Raw genomic sequence first — 14,810 nt, forward strand, 5'->3', positions numbered from 1 at the left:
CTAAAGTTCGAGGTCAGTTGTATTGTTTGATGATAACCAAATAGTATATGAGCTCATGTATCACATGTGTGCGACCTGAAGTTTGCGATATTATTTCTTGAAATAATTTGATTATGCACAATATTTATTGTATGAAATTATGCTAACAACACTAGTGCACTATATCTCAAGCTTGATTTTCGTAGTATTAGTTGGAATAATATTAAGTTGTCTATGCCTATATATGTTATACTTAATGGTTAGCAAAACTATGCCTCCATTTAATTGCTTAACCATTAATATAAGAATAGCTTTACAACAAGCATGTAATTTTATTTGCATCAAGGCCAACATGTAAGAAATATTTGTCTCATGAGAATTGGCTTTCATTTATATACTAATAGATTTCATCTAAGAATATTTGGATGTGCAATATCTATTTAATGCTCTACCATAACGCACTCAGATAGATCATCAAGTATGAAGTTGATAAAATTTAGAATTTTTATTAGATGTGAAAAAGTTGAAGGGATATATATTTATAATTTTGAAAAAGTATTGTTATGTTACAATTTTTCTTAGTATTAAGGGGAGACAAATTGGTTGAATAATTATGTCATCATTTTTTTTTTGTGATCCTCACTAATATTATGTGCACAAAGTTTGAATGATAAAATTATTTTCCAAACATGTTTAGTGATGACATTTAAAGATCACATTTACTACTTGATACATATACCAACTAAAATGCTCCAAATAATTATATGTCCTAAAAGGACAATGTGATAAAAATAAGCTTTGGGTATGCTAGAAGCATGAAAAACTAGTCAATTCCATAAAATGAAAAAATATTGAAAGAAGAGAGAAAGAAATGACGATGGTCATATGCTAAAGGAGACGAGTACTCATGAAGAGACCCAAGGCATAACTTTTGATAAAACCCCAGCAGAGGTTCAAGTACCTGAAATTATGAATATAATGGAATATCCCAATCAATTATGTCATAATTAAATATGATGGAGCTGACAAAAGAAAATTATTGTTGACAACGATAATATGAATAGAATACTTCAATATTATGGAAAAGTAGGGATCTTGAATGAAAATATATTTGAAAGCGTTGAGATGAGAACAAGTCATCAAAATAAGTAAACGTTTTTATTATAACTTATGAAATACATCTCGGATAAGAATTGCAAACACCTGAATTGTCTAAAGTCAAGGGGAGTACATGTTAGCATAATAGCGGAAAAATAATACATGTAATAATATATAGAATTGACTTGTAACAAGAACGTTCACATCAAAGTTGGTTTTGGTTATGAAAAATGAGTAATTTATGGTGAATGCAAAAATCAAATATAAAGTTATTTATTTACGTCTAGTGAATTTGTAATTAGCTGATATAAATGATTTGATAATATTGATGCCTGAAGCGTAAAACTCAAGTTTCATGAGAAAATTATTGGAATTCCTGAAGAATTTTCAAGAGAAATACTTATTCGATAGATAAACTTTATATAAAAATGAAAATTTATCTCGACATGAAGATCAAGTGTTCAATAAGAACAAATTGTTACACAATGATATTATAAAGAATTGCTTTTAAGCATCCAATAGTGTTTATATAATCAAAATTAATCAGGCTAATTTTTCATGTAGATTGGAGATATTGAAAATGAATACAAATGGTCAAATAATAATGTTATAAAACGATGGTCCTGAAGTACCATTTCTTTATATGTTCAATGCACTCATTGTATTGATAATAGTGAATCATACCATACATCATGCTTTATAAAATTGTTGGTGGCATCTAAAGCATGAGAATGCAATTGAATTTTATTGCTGTCTTGATACACATCAATAAAATTTATTGTATTTGTTGATAATTTACTATTGATAAATAATATTGAATGTCTCAAATTTGAGTTATAAAATGATGTTCAAATAAGAGGAGCAAAATATGCACTATTGTAACACCCCTAACCCGATGTGAAGAGTAATCAAGAATTCAATTAGGCTACCGCTACATTTGAGAAGTTAATTTTCAGCATTGGATTGCATCGTTTCAAAGATCTTAAGTGGTGATTGCTTGAGGGGAGTAAATTAACACTACATTTTTCCTTTTAAAGTTGTGACATATTGTGTATCAAAGGATTATGTACTCTTTTTTCCTTCACTGGGTTTTTGTCCTACAGGGTTTTTCCTAGTAAGGTTTTTAATGAGGCATATTCTTTATACAATGAGCATCTAAGGAGGATTATTATGAATGCTATTAACAGGATGTTCATTATAATCAACCTTTCACCTTTCATCTTATTCAGCTTTTCACCTTTCATCTTTTTGTAACTCCTTTCCTATTTATGTATTAGAAAATGTGGAGTCTAATCTCCCTATATATATATATAGGAGTATACTACTTGTAATGATGATAGAAAAGAAGAAAATTGCAATAGAATCCCTCTTATTCTCATCTATTATTCTTGTGTTCTTTGCAGTATTATTATTGTTATTATTATTATATAAAACAACTTATAGCGCAGCTATCCCAATGTTGGAACTAATCTAGGTTATCCGTCCAGACTCGAAGTTCTGCTTAAAAAGTGAAAATGTTTGAATAGAAATATAAGTTCGAAAAATTAACTTAAAAAAAATAGAACTCATTATCTAAACAAACTGACCCTCAAAGTACAAACCTTTTGCCCCAAGCCTAACCCGACGCGAATTACCTAATTTTTTCCTCTACTATTGTTTGCTTCTATTTGCTAATGTTTTACAATTATTTATTACCATTTTGTTATTATTTTATTGTTATTATTTAGATATTCCATAACTCTTATTTTATTGCTAATTCTTCTTTTATCATTTTAGAGGTATTTGTTTGGATATTTATTTTAATATGTTTAATATATTTATTATATTTTTAAAATTTACTTTTACATAAATGCTATAAAAAATTAATATGATAGACCAAATCAAGCTAGAATTTAATTTTTCTTTTTATCCAAACCAATTTAAGCAAAATTTTAAATCTACTTTTCAAACTTAAAAAACATTTGACATCGACCCAAACTCAACAATAATTAGATCTACCCAATATATACTCGCGCGAGCTTCAAGACGGCAGATGCAGCAACAGCCAGAGAGGAGCAACACCACCACAGCACTGCCGTTTTTCAGCCAATGACTCTTTTTCTCCAGTCCCATAACCCCTCATTTTAGACTTTTCTCTTTTTTTCCCCTCATTTTTAAGTTTTTCTTTTAATGTTGGACCGGTTTTCTTTAGGTTTGGGCCAAACAAAAAATAAAAAACCAGTTCAATCAATGGATTCTAGGTTGGTATACCGACCGTCCAATTCGATTTAAGCAACATTGATCTTAATTGCCGAAGATATAAGTACAAATACATGAGTACAACGTACAATGTAGAATTTACATTATGAAATTCGCTCACTGTGATTACTTATTCGCATCTCTATTTAAACCGATCGAGGTCAAAAGGAATCCTATATAACCTCTTTTTTCTTTTTGAAGATTATATAACCCAAATTTGCGCTTATACTTATCGGCTATAACACATCTGATACATAAGGCTAACATAAATTGAATCTTCCATACCGATACCAAATGAAAAAACAGAATAATGTCTTGGTCAGGGGAGGAATGGATTGTGAGAAGGGCATGCCTCTTTTTGCTTTCTATAAGCCCTGACAAGATTAATAAACTCACTATTTAGACCCCTAATAAAACGTAATATTCAGTAAAAAGAAAGGAAAAAAGAACCAATTATCCTCATCAAGCTGTTGGTTACCTGGTTGCATTTAATCCCCCAAGTCCAACAGTTCCCAGAACTATAAGAAGGAAAGGAATCTGAATCAAACCACGGTTTCTTCTTCCCCCATGAGCCTTTGGTACTCCCGTTCTGACGACACGTGAATATGTAGCTATAGAAGAAACACAATATCTAACTCACAAACCAAAGAAATAAAATATAGTTGTCAATACTTTTCGAACAAGAAGCTACCTGAGTACGAACCTTCTCTTCCTGAACCTGTGACAATCATTGAGATGATTTTGAATAGCATGTCAAAATAACTGTACTTAGTAATGTAACTAGTAAGAAGATAGAACGATCCAAAATCAGGTTTGCAAACTCAATTCTATTAAGTTATGTTCAGGAGTATTGGGATCCACATCGGATTGATTAATCCTTAACCAGTTTTTGGCCAGTAGATCTATACTCCTTGGATTCAATCCCATCGAGTACAAAACCTAGGATTCACGATAAAACCAATTTAATAAAGCAGACAAAATAGGTAGATAGTATCAACTTATCAAACACTAAAAAAGAAGGTTTAGTGAGAATGCAAATAAGAGACTAGGATGTAAGCTCGACAGTGACCGTACCAATTGTAGCAATAGATGCAGTTACGTGTACAGACCTACTAGATCCAATCCATCTTCTGGAAATTGGGATTTACAGTAACAAATGACTAATCTAATCAAAGTGAAGAAAAGAGAAGCCATGTGCCAACCATCATCAAGATATCACAATTTGTAATATAGTAAATCCATATACTTCAACGAAACCTTTAACAGAAGATGGGACATAAAATGGGCACACAAAACGAATAAGCTAGATAGTACCAAATCTAGTGAAAGACGCTGACAAATGGGCTCACTACTAAAGAATTGGCATCAAAAGTAAATTTTGAAATAATATTGGTTACATATTAATAGGTCAACTTTTGTTGTTAGTTCTTGTACTAGGCATAAGCTACAAACTTAATCCCTATACTTCAATTAGTTCAATTCCATGTACTTCTCTCATTTTAAAATCTCATTCCCAACTCAAAAGGTAATAGTTAAGTCCATTAAATCAAATTCAGTTATTATTCCTGTACTACGAGTAAGCTAAGGATTTAACTATCATTCTCCAATTTGATTATTTTTAGATTTTATACTTTTCGACTTTTGAAATTTCAGTTTTGACTCAACGGATAACCGATGCCACAAAAAACTTTGGAAATAACAAAATTTAACATAACAAATTTATCGGCTACCGTTTGGGTTAAGACTGAAACATCAAAATTCAAAAAGCAGAGAAACTAAAAATAGCCAAATGAGAATACAGACTTAACCCGCGACTTACACATAATCCAGACACTAATAGCATATTTTGATCCACCTTCATAACTATATATGCCACTACAAATTACAATGCAAGTCTTTGACAACATCAAATTATATATTTTTCCTGGAAATAGGTATTTCATGGCTTACTCCAAGTTTTATGAGCCACGAAGAGAAGATTAACTAATCCGTCGAACCATCATCAAGAAAATCAAGACTGTCATCGTCAATGGTAACACCTATGGTAGCAGCAATAACACCCAATGCTTCAATCAAACCAGCTAATTGACCTTTTTTTATGTGTTTTTTCTTCACTGTTGAGTTCATCCATATCATCTCCATAAAATTGTTGCACATCATTATAAGTGATCTCCTAAATCTGGAAAAATAATTCAAGAATAGCATTAAAAATTGGAAAATTTTCAAATCAAAATACATATTTCTTAAGACTTGATTAATGAAAATAATTTAACTGGGAATGAATGGAACCTCATCTTCTTGCATAGCTTGCTTCTCTGCCTCCACAAGCCAGTCATCATCTAATAAACTTCCTAACATGGAACTGTCAAAGGAAACCAACTCATCAAGGCTTATTTTCTGAGACAAACAGCTGTGCCATTCGCTGTGAACCTGATGAAGGGCACTCAAGGTATGCTCACATTTGATTCACGAACATGTATAGCATAGCACGTTTATGGCAATTCTTTGCAGCTCTAAGCAACTTATCCCATGTTGTTGCCACCATGAAGCTAATGATGAAAGAGCAAATCGTCATATCCCTCAGATATCCAGCTTTCTTACTTTTACTACTCAAATCATTGCACAAGTCTTTAAATCAATCCTGAGCTAATTATCAAAACTTAAGTAACAAGTGAGTCTAGATCCAACAAGGCATCAATGCAAATAGGATTCAATCAAAGTTGCCATAACGTGCTATGTTCACACATAGCATGCTAGATTAAAATCATATCTAGTAGTCCCCGCAAATATATATATTATATCTTCATCTAGGTGTGATTAGTCACCTAGATGAACCTACCCTTTAAGTGATCTTAAGCTTAACAAAAGTACCCTAAAAGGAATAAGTTCTAGTCTACATTATCAGAACTAGGTTCAGGAATTCAATTACATGTGGAAGAAGAACAAGCAACTTCATAACACCTATCTAAAAGATAGTGTACATAGTTTTGTTTTACCTTAAATTGGTCGTTTATCTAAATGGTCTTATCTTTTAATCTTGTTTTAATTTCAAAATTATTGAAAATAGTCTTTAGTTCTCTCTTCCACTGTTTTGTAAAAGTTCAGCTAAAAGATATTTCCTCACCTCAAGTATTCAAGAAAGACCACTCTTTCCTCAAAGAGATTCCTTTGTTGGAATATTTAATGTTTATGAAAATAGTTAAATTTGATCAAAACTATTATTTACTAGAAAAATTATCATATTGCATTCAAAAAGATAATTTAAACTTTAACATTGAAATTAATATCTCTAAGTCACTTCCACCATTCTCGAGAAATTTTGAAAGAATTCCCTTAAAATAAAAAAAAACAAAGGAATCACCGATCTGTGTGACATTCAAATAGCTTAACAAAAAAAATGATTTGCCCATTAAATTTTTGAAAGAAATCTAATTAAAAATAGACCATTAATGTTGAAGGGCAGCCCTCTAAATCACTTCTTCCACCATTATCACCTAGAAATTTGCAAAATCACCCATTTGTTGCTTTGTGTAAGTTTTAGACACAAGGGTCAACGTTGCAACCGCAACAACACTCATGCACGTCATAACACCTTGCTCTCAAAATAAAAATTCTGGGTTAGTAATACAGTGCCTGTTGCAACAACATCAACCTGTTGCAAGCATTGGTCTCGAAATAATTTTTTTGCCAAGAATGTATTCAGAGTCACGACACCATTCCTTTCGAATCACAACACCTGAACGGTTTGGATAAAATTAATTAATACATAAATTACCCACCAACCTCTGCCTCCATTAACACATTTGGCCACAGCCCAGTCATTCAAAACTAGCCTTTCTCTCAGTTTAACTTCTCCAAACTCATTTTTCTACAAGCTTTCTCAAGGACTTCGCAAGGAGCATCAAGATTTTCCAGGTTTTCTTGGATTTGTTGGGTAAGAATGTCTTTAGTTTTGGCACTTCTATTACTTGCTCTTTGAATTTCTCTTGAGTGTGGTTTTATTGTGGTAGTTTTTTTTTTTTTTTTAGGTTCCATTACTTTCTCTTTGAACTCGACTGTGATTTTATTGTGGTAGTTTTCTTTTTGATTTTATAGGTTTAGAGAACCAAAACCTTGATTTTGTGATTTTCATTGTTGAAATATCATGGGCTGATCAAGACTTGGAATCAGGGATTTAAATAGCGGACCGATATCGGAATAGCGGCCGTTATATAGCGGTAGTGGCGCCGTCCGAAACCGCTATTGCTAAAAATAGCGGTATGAAGCGGAGTCACACCAATAGCGGTGGATCGCGGCCGCAATTTAACGGGTAACGGCCAATTGCGGGAATAACGGGCCGCTATTCCCGTTATTTTCCGTTACAGTGGTTAAAGCAGCATCAGATTGAAGGATGAGATGAAGGTTGGGGATTCCGTTCAGGTACAATAGAGAAAAGAATTAGCTTAGGTTCACAGCCCACCCCTTCTTTTGAGCAAGAGTGAGTAGTAGCTAAGATCTTGAGGTTTTCAGCGTGCTTGCTGTCCATGGTTGGGTCGATTCTGCGGGGGCCAGTGGAATTGTACAACCGGCGCGAAACAGCCGGGCAATGGGATATGCCGATTGTATGACCACCTGAAAAACAAATGAGAGACTTTGAACATCCGAGAAGCCTGAGAACATTTCCCCAAAGGAAAAGTGAAGCAAGGATGAAGATGATGAGCCATGAAGCGACAGTGATGAAGTTGAACTGATATACTTGTAGGCTGAAGCAATATCCATGTTGCTGTTGAAACCAGAACAACTGTTGCACACTTGCACTCACTTTCTTTCTCCTGAAATATTTTTGAAAGAAAGTAGTTTGGGGGTGTATTTCCTCTGTGTTTTCAAGTAATGAAACGTTGAATTTGTTGATAAAAAAATTTAAGTGAAGAACAAAGAGGAGTTTGTTTGATTTACACGTGCACAAGTGTAAAGAACAACGTGGAAGCCATGCAATAGTCGGTAAAATTGGAGAACTAAGTGGTCAAGTTAAGCCCTTGGTTACTGAAGAGAGTAAGGAGAGTAGTGAAGTTGTGGAAAAGGCTTGGAATGTTTTACAATAAATTGTGCGAATTTTAAAAAAATTCACGACCGCGACACCTGCGATGACCGCAATAGCATCCGTTATGTCCGCAACCGCGATAAACGTAACGCGACCGCGACCGTTATTTAAATCCCTGCTTGGAATGAAAATCCTAGAAATCTCGTCTGACTTTTAACAATTGAAGGCTGAAGTGTGATGATTTTTACCGATGGTCTAACCTTAAGTTTCTGCAACCTAAAATACAGGTGACTGATCCTCTTCTCCTCACCGGATTTCTTACTACTAATCAAGTGGTCAACGCACACAGGTGTTGGAAACTTTAATGTTTTGTTTAGTTTCTGAAAATATTTCTCATTTTTGTTTTCTATTTTCATTTTTAAAAGATAAATTCATTTTCTATATTTTGAAAGTTGAAGAACACATTTGATGAATAAAAATAAAAATTTGTTCTCAATAATGAACAAATAAAAACACATTTGGTACCTATTTTCCTATAATAGAAACATAAGACATAAAATAAAAGCATTCAAATCAGGGTAATATATTTGATATTTAAAAACTATTAGCAAAAAATATTTTTACATTTATATGAGTTTGATCCAGGATCAACTCATTTAAATTTAAAAACACTTGTTTTCAACATTTTCAATTTGACCTTTACAAAGCATTTTTAGTAAAAGTAATGAACACAACTTTTTATTATTTTCTAAATTTCAACTACTTTTATTTTTATTTTTTTAATGATCATTTTTAAAATTTTCAACAAAACAAGCATTCTTTAATATTTTTCATTTTCCAAGAAAACAAAAATGATCTCTATTCCTTGTAACCAAATGGAGCCTAAAGTTAACAAAATATTCTCAAAATCTAAGCAAAAACCAAAAACCAAAACTCAAAAAAAAAAAAAAAAATTGTTGAGATTCTAGTTCTGACCTCTTTGTCTTCTATGTGTCCCAAGTACCAATTAACCGAGACTCACCTACCTATTTATTGCAAAATTCCTAGAATCCTAAATTAAGTTAACCTGGAATTTTTATTAATATTGAAGTCTAATACTAATCAATCTAAATAGAAGTACTACTTATCCGAATCTTATTAGAATCTAAAATATAATCTTAATTAATTAAATCTAGAGTCTAGCTTATTTATCCCAACTTTATAATTCTAGCCTAATCTAAATAAAATTCAAACCAAGCTGCATTTTTTAATAAAAAAAAAAAATCGTTCTTTTTATATATTTTTTTCTTTTTTTTTTATGACTTCTGAAAAACTAAATTGAAAATTATCTTAAATAGATAAGCTCAAACTAAAACAGTGAATGCAAAAGTCATTTTGTTAGCCAAGGGGACAGCAGAAAGAGGCAAGGACAGATATTCTCCTATCTTCTAAGTTTAGACAACAAGCTATTATGTCTCCACAAAATGTGCTACCTTTGGAGAACATTAAACAAGAGATTTCTTCCCATGTTAGACTATCTATTGAGTTTGCAAACCATGATTTCTTGGAAAACTCAATATTTTCTCAAGAAGTCAGGAGAATTACCAGACTGTAGACAAGTATAAGCTTCAGCAATCTGCAAAAAATGCACATCTTTAGGTTACATCTGTCACAACCGTAAATGCAGTTGGAACTATTTTGAAACTGCAAATACAGGATTAAAGGTATCCACACAATTATCTCATTCAGTGCTCCCAGATGAAAGAAATATTTCATATTCAGGTATGATAAATGAAATAAACTAATTGGAAAAACTTAATATTAATACTTTATCGGTTACTTGTTTTCCAGTATGTTGGCTCTTGTCAAGAATGGCAACCTCCAGAAAACGTACCATAATTTAGAAAGTATATGGCTCAAAAGGCCAGTCTAGAATGATAAGTTTCTGTGAAGGTGAGGTAACTTATTCCAAATAAAAACTACCGTTTGTTAAGACTAAACCTAGTCTTTACCAGGTAAATTTCAGTTTATCTCCCAAATCCAAGGTTAGACTTAACATGTTCAGCAGTTAGAAATCCAAAAATCTCATGAAAGGATATAAACGTACAGCCAGATCTGATTACTCACCAGAACATACTATTCTAAATCGCTGCTTGCACCATGAATTTAACCAAAACATGATAGAAACCCCCAAGCAATCTAGCTCCCTCCAAAGAATTCAAATAGCAAAAAGAATCAAGAAAGACTCCCCAAGTAGTATATTTTAAATAGAGTGGAATTACTAACAGTCACAAAACTGCTCTAAGCTAATATCTTTCAACCCTAACATTGTAAAATGCTTAGCTTGATCAAATCAACCTCTAAAATGCTTAAGCTTGTCTCAACACGCTTCAACAGTTCCTTTTCAGATCCCTAATGATCGCATCACTAATAAGCCAGTACCCATATAACAACAATTCAAACTGGCCCCAATGAAGATGTGCATTCCAATCAAAGAATATATTAGAAAACGGGTGAAAGTTTTAAAGGCACATCGATGCTTACCAACTTAAACTTAGACTCCGCCGAACGCTTTTCGTGAACGGGAAACAAGTCAGGATGCGATTCCCATACTTTCTTTCTATAAGCTGCTTTAATCTAAAATTCCAAATAAAAAAATACAAGAAATTAATCAAATATACAACTTCATAAACAAAGATGAAAAAATCGAGAAACTTTGTTAGTCTAACTGATTTGAAGAAAGTAAACAAGGCCACAATCTCCAAAAGGAAAACAACTCGAATTTATCAATTTCAATCCAAGTCAACAACCAAAAACAATGAGATTAAAAACCCCTAAAGCAATCAAAGTTAAGAGCAAAATAAAATAAAATAAATAAAAAACTGAATGAAATTTGAAAAAGAAAGAAAAAAACCTGAGAAGGAGTAGGGCGAGAATTAGGGGGGAAGCCTAGCAGGAGTCTCGCTTCATCACCTTGCATTTCTGTGATTTAATTGGGCTGAGCTTTTCTTTCCTGGGCACTTAATTTTTTAATTAAGTGAAGCGTGGGCTTAATGCTAGTGCGTGTCAACAGGTAACTAATAAAGCGTGGCAAAGCGAAATCTACACGAGCGCGGCACCGCCCAGCGTAACGACTTTTCCACGTCAGCATTCGTAAGTGTTTTATATAAGCAAATTTTTTATCCCGTCCCATGTAAGATTATTTATATGTTTTAAAAATTTGTTAAATATATTTTAAAAAATACATCTTAAAATTATTTGTCAAATTATTAACTATTATTTTATCTATAATGAAAAATAATATAAATGTATACCAAATAATGAAAAGAAATCAATTAAAAAAGTACTATGCAAATAAATAAATTTGAAAGTTTTAATAAAAGAAAGTAAAAGGCTAAATTATGTAAAAATGCCGATTTAAAAAAATATTGAGTGATTAGACCGATTTATGGCATACTTATCGGAATAGGGCGATTTTAGAGAAAGAGGGTGAAAATGCGTCCAGTTGGGCATGCTTTCCTGCACAATCAGCAGAAAACGCGTCTAGCTGGACACGTTTTCACCCAACAGTAACCTCCCCAACAGCCATAAAAAAACTAGTTTTATTTCTATATAAACTCAAATCTTTTCCTCATCTTTTCATTCAAATCCAATTATCTCAATTCTCTAAAGAATTTAGTTTTAGAATTTTAATTAAAGTTCTCTCAAATTCGTCTTGATTTAATTCTGTTTTTCGATTTTTATTTGTTTTAATTCAATTCTGGAATGGCAAATACTCTTATTCATTTCGATGACAACCACATTTTTGCATTTCAATTGCAAATGGGAAGACAATATTTCTAACCTTTCTAATTTTAAGTTTATTATTAAGTTGCTAAAAAGATTAAAATTTATTTATTTTTTTGTTTTTTTATAATCAAGTTGAAGATCGGATTTTGGAGACATATATACACAATCTATCTTTGAGGTCATCACGTATGATTGCCAGAAGATGCGGGATTCTTGCACGTGTCCCATATGCTCGGAGGTGTAAATTGGACCCCATACTTATCAATGTGTTGGTGGAAGGATAAAGACCTGAGATATGCACATTTTATCATCCATATGGTGAGTGTACAATCACACTCGAAGACGTTCAATTACAACACGATTTATCGGTGGATGGGCCAGTCGTTACGAGATCAGTTGTCGTTGGCGATTGAAGCAACATTTGTGAACAACTATTAGGTAAGGTGCCAAACAAGTTTTTCAGTAGCCAGATAGAGATGAAATGGTTGCAAGAAAATTTCTAAAATCTCCACGAGAGTTTGAGTCCCCTTGAAAGAGAACAATACGCCTTAGCATACATCCTGAGGTTAATTGGAGGTGTTTTAATGCCCGATAAGCCTCAAATGGTAACAGCCTCAAAACCCCCTTGGTGGTACATAATATGAGATAAAGTTTTAGTGAAATAAGGTATAAGATCAAAGAAAATGAAAGTTGCAAGATATTAAAAGAGAGTTAAATCAAGAAGCATGACATGATGTATAATTGATTTCTCGATAAAATGAAAAAATGATATAAAGATGATAAAAGAGAATATTGAGGAGTATTAAAAAATAATAGTTAAGAAGTAGGTTTTAGTATATTGATTTAAATAAGGACTAAATTGTAAAAATGTGAAAATTTTTTGGCTTAAGTGTAAATATTCAAAATTTAAGGGATCAAAGTGTAAAAAAGGAAAGTTTGTAACACCCCTAACCCGAAACTATCGCCGGAATAGGTTAAGAGGCATTACCAGACTTGTAACTCAGTTCAGAACAATCATTTATCAAATATTATCTCATTTCAATAAATGTCATTCATTCACATTCAATATGTACTTAAATCAAGCATACAAAGCTTAAATCATGCATTCGGGACTAAATCGATAACATACGAAAATTTTGGAAACTTGGAAAAATTTCAATATTTCAAGTATCACACGCCCGTGTGAACAGGCCGTGTGCCTTACACGCTTAGTAGACACGCTCGTGTCTTAGACCGTGTAGAAATAGGGCATACATACTGACTTGTGTCACACGGCCGAGGACACGCCCGTGTGCCAGGCCGTGTGAAAACTTTAGGGTATACTGACTTGTCAACATGGTCAAGTAACACGCCCATGTGCTAGGCCGTGTGCCATTTAGGAGGGTATACTGGCTGGTACCACACGACCGGTCACACACCCGTGTGTGAGGCCGTGTAGAGCATACTGACTTCAATTCCATTTCAACACCATGGGACACATGGCCGTGCAACATCACCATGTGTCACACACAGCTGAGACACACGCCCGTATCCCTGCCCATGTGGACAAAAATAGGCTATTTGCAAAGCCATTTGCCACCCTATACACACAAGCATTCACAAGCATAAATGACCACATTTCATAACCCAATTGGCAATCATTCCATAATATTTCATACATAAAATATACCAATTCAATTGAGTTTTAAATTACCTAGTAAATATCATGCATAATCTATTCATTTATCAACTACATAACAATACATCTTTTGCACATTTTCATTCCATCAATTCCTTGCCCAAAACATATCATAATTGCACACTTATAAACAACCAAAACATAGTACCAAAATAAACCAAATCACATGGCTTAACTTATACACAAAAACATACCAAAACCATAATATCAAGTAACATAACTAACATCTTTTAAACTAGCTTATACATGCCATATTTACATATATCCACAAGTTCAAAAGTACCAATCAAAAATTGGATAGTGTGATGTGCAACTCCAACTTGTCCGAAACGAGCGAACTAACTAACCTCTATAAAACATAGAAAAAGAAACAGAATAAGCTTTAAAGCTTAGTAATCCCGTATAATTCAGAATTAAACTTACCATTTATACCAAACCAATACAAATAACTAAGGTAAACTCCATACAATTTCCAATTGCCTATCACAAGCATCTATCCATAGGTTAGACATGTTAATACATGAAATCATCCATTATCACAATTCAATACTCAATATAACTAGCATTCAACATTTCATTCTCAATCATATAACCAATAATCCATTCAATAACAATACTCATCCGTATAAACATAATTTATGCTTGTTGAACCTATTAGAACTCCAAAGCATACTCGGGTGATAAACATCAATAATCCATCAATTCATTATCATTTATGCTCTTTCGAGCCATGATCGGTAAGCTCCTCCTGAGCTGATGAACAGTGAGCTCTATTGAGCTGAAACGGTAAGCTCCAATGAGCTAAAAATAGTAAGCTCTTACGAGCTGATATATTGATAAGCTCATACGAGCTATGGTGAGTCCGCAACAAATGCAGGAGCTCGACATGTCACTCGTATCCTATGAATTCATACAATTCAAATGAGACTCGGTAACCATTAAACTATATCAATAAGGCATTTGTATTTCAAGTATATCAATTACTCAATCACAAACATTCATTTCAAATATTTTCAAATATATAAAAGT

At 32.8% G+C, this 14,810-nt stretch overlaps 1 protein-coding gene and 1 long non-coding RNA gene across 2 annotated transcripts; both read right to left on the bottom strand.

The window, feature by feature from the left end:
* Nucleotides 1-3,343: 3,343 nt before the first annotated feature.
* On the bottom strand, nt 3,344-11,379 carry LOC107953021 (chaperone protein DnaJ). The gene is made up of 6 exons (XM_016888248.2): nt 11,229-11,379; nt 10,859-10,951; nt 9,920-9,950; nt 4,007-4,033; nt 3,794-3,926; nt 3,344-3,689 (listed from the first exon to the last, which is right to left on the bottom strand). Exons 1-6 carry the CDS (start codon nt 11,292-11,294, stop codon nt 3,635-3,637), a joined length of 405 nt encoding a protein of 134 aa, XP_016743737.1. The 5' UTR covers nt 11,295-11,379; the 3' UTR covers nt 3,344-3,634.
* Nucleotides 5,781-9,913, bottom strand: LOC107953022 (uncharacterized). Its single transcript, XR_001699029.2, has 2 exons — nt 8,051-9,913; nt 5,781-7,926 (listed from the first exon to the last, which is right to left on the bottom strand). It is a non-coding gene; the product is annotated as an uncharacterized lncRNA (long non-coding RNA).
* Nucleotides 11,380-14,810: the final 3,431 nt, after the last annotated feature.

Source organism: Gossypium hirsutum, chromosome A07 (assembly GCF_007990345.1).
Source record: "Gossypium hirsutum isolate 1008001.06 chromosome A07, Gossypium_hirsutum_v2.1, whole genome shotgun sequence".
Taxonomy (NCBI): domain Eukaryota; kingdom Viridiplantae; phylum Streptophyta; class Magnoliopsida; order Malvales; family Malvaceae; genus Gossypium; species Gossypium hirsutum.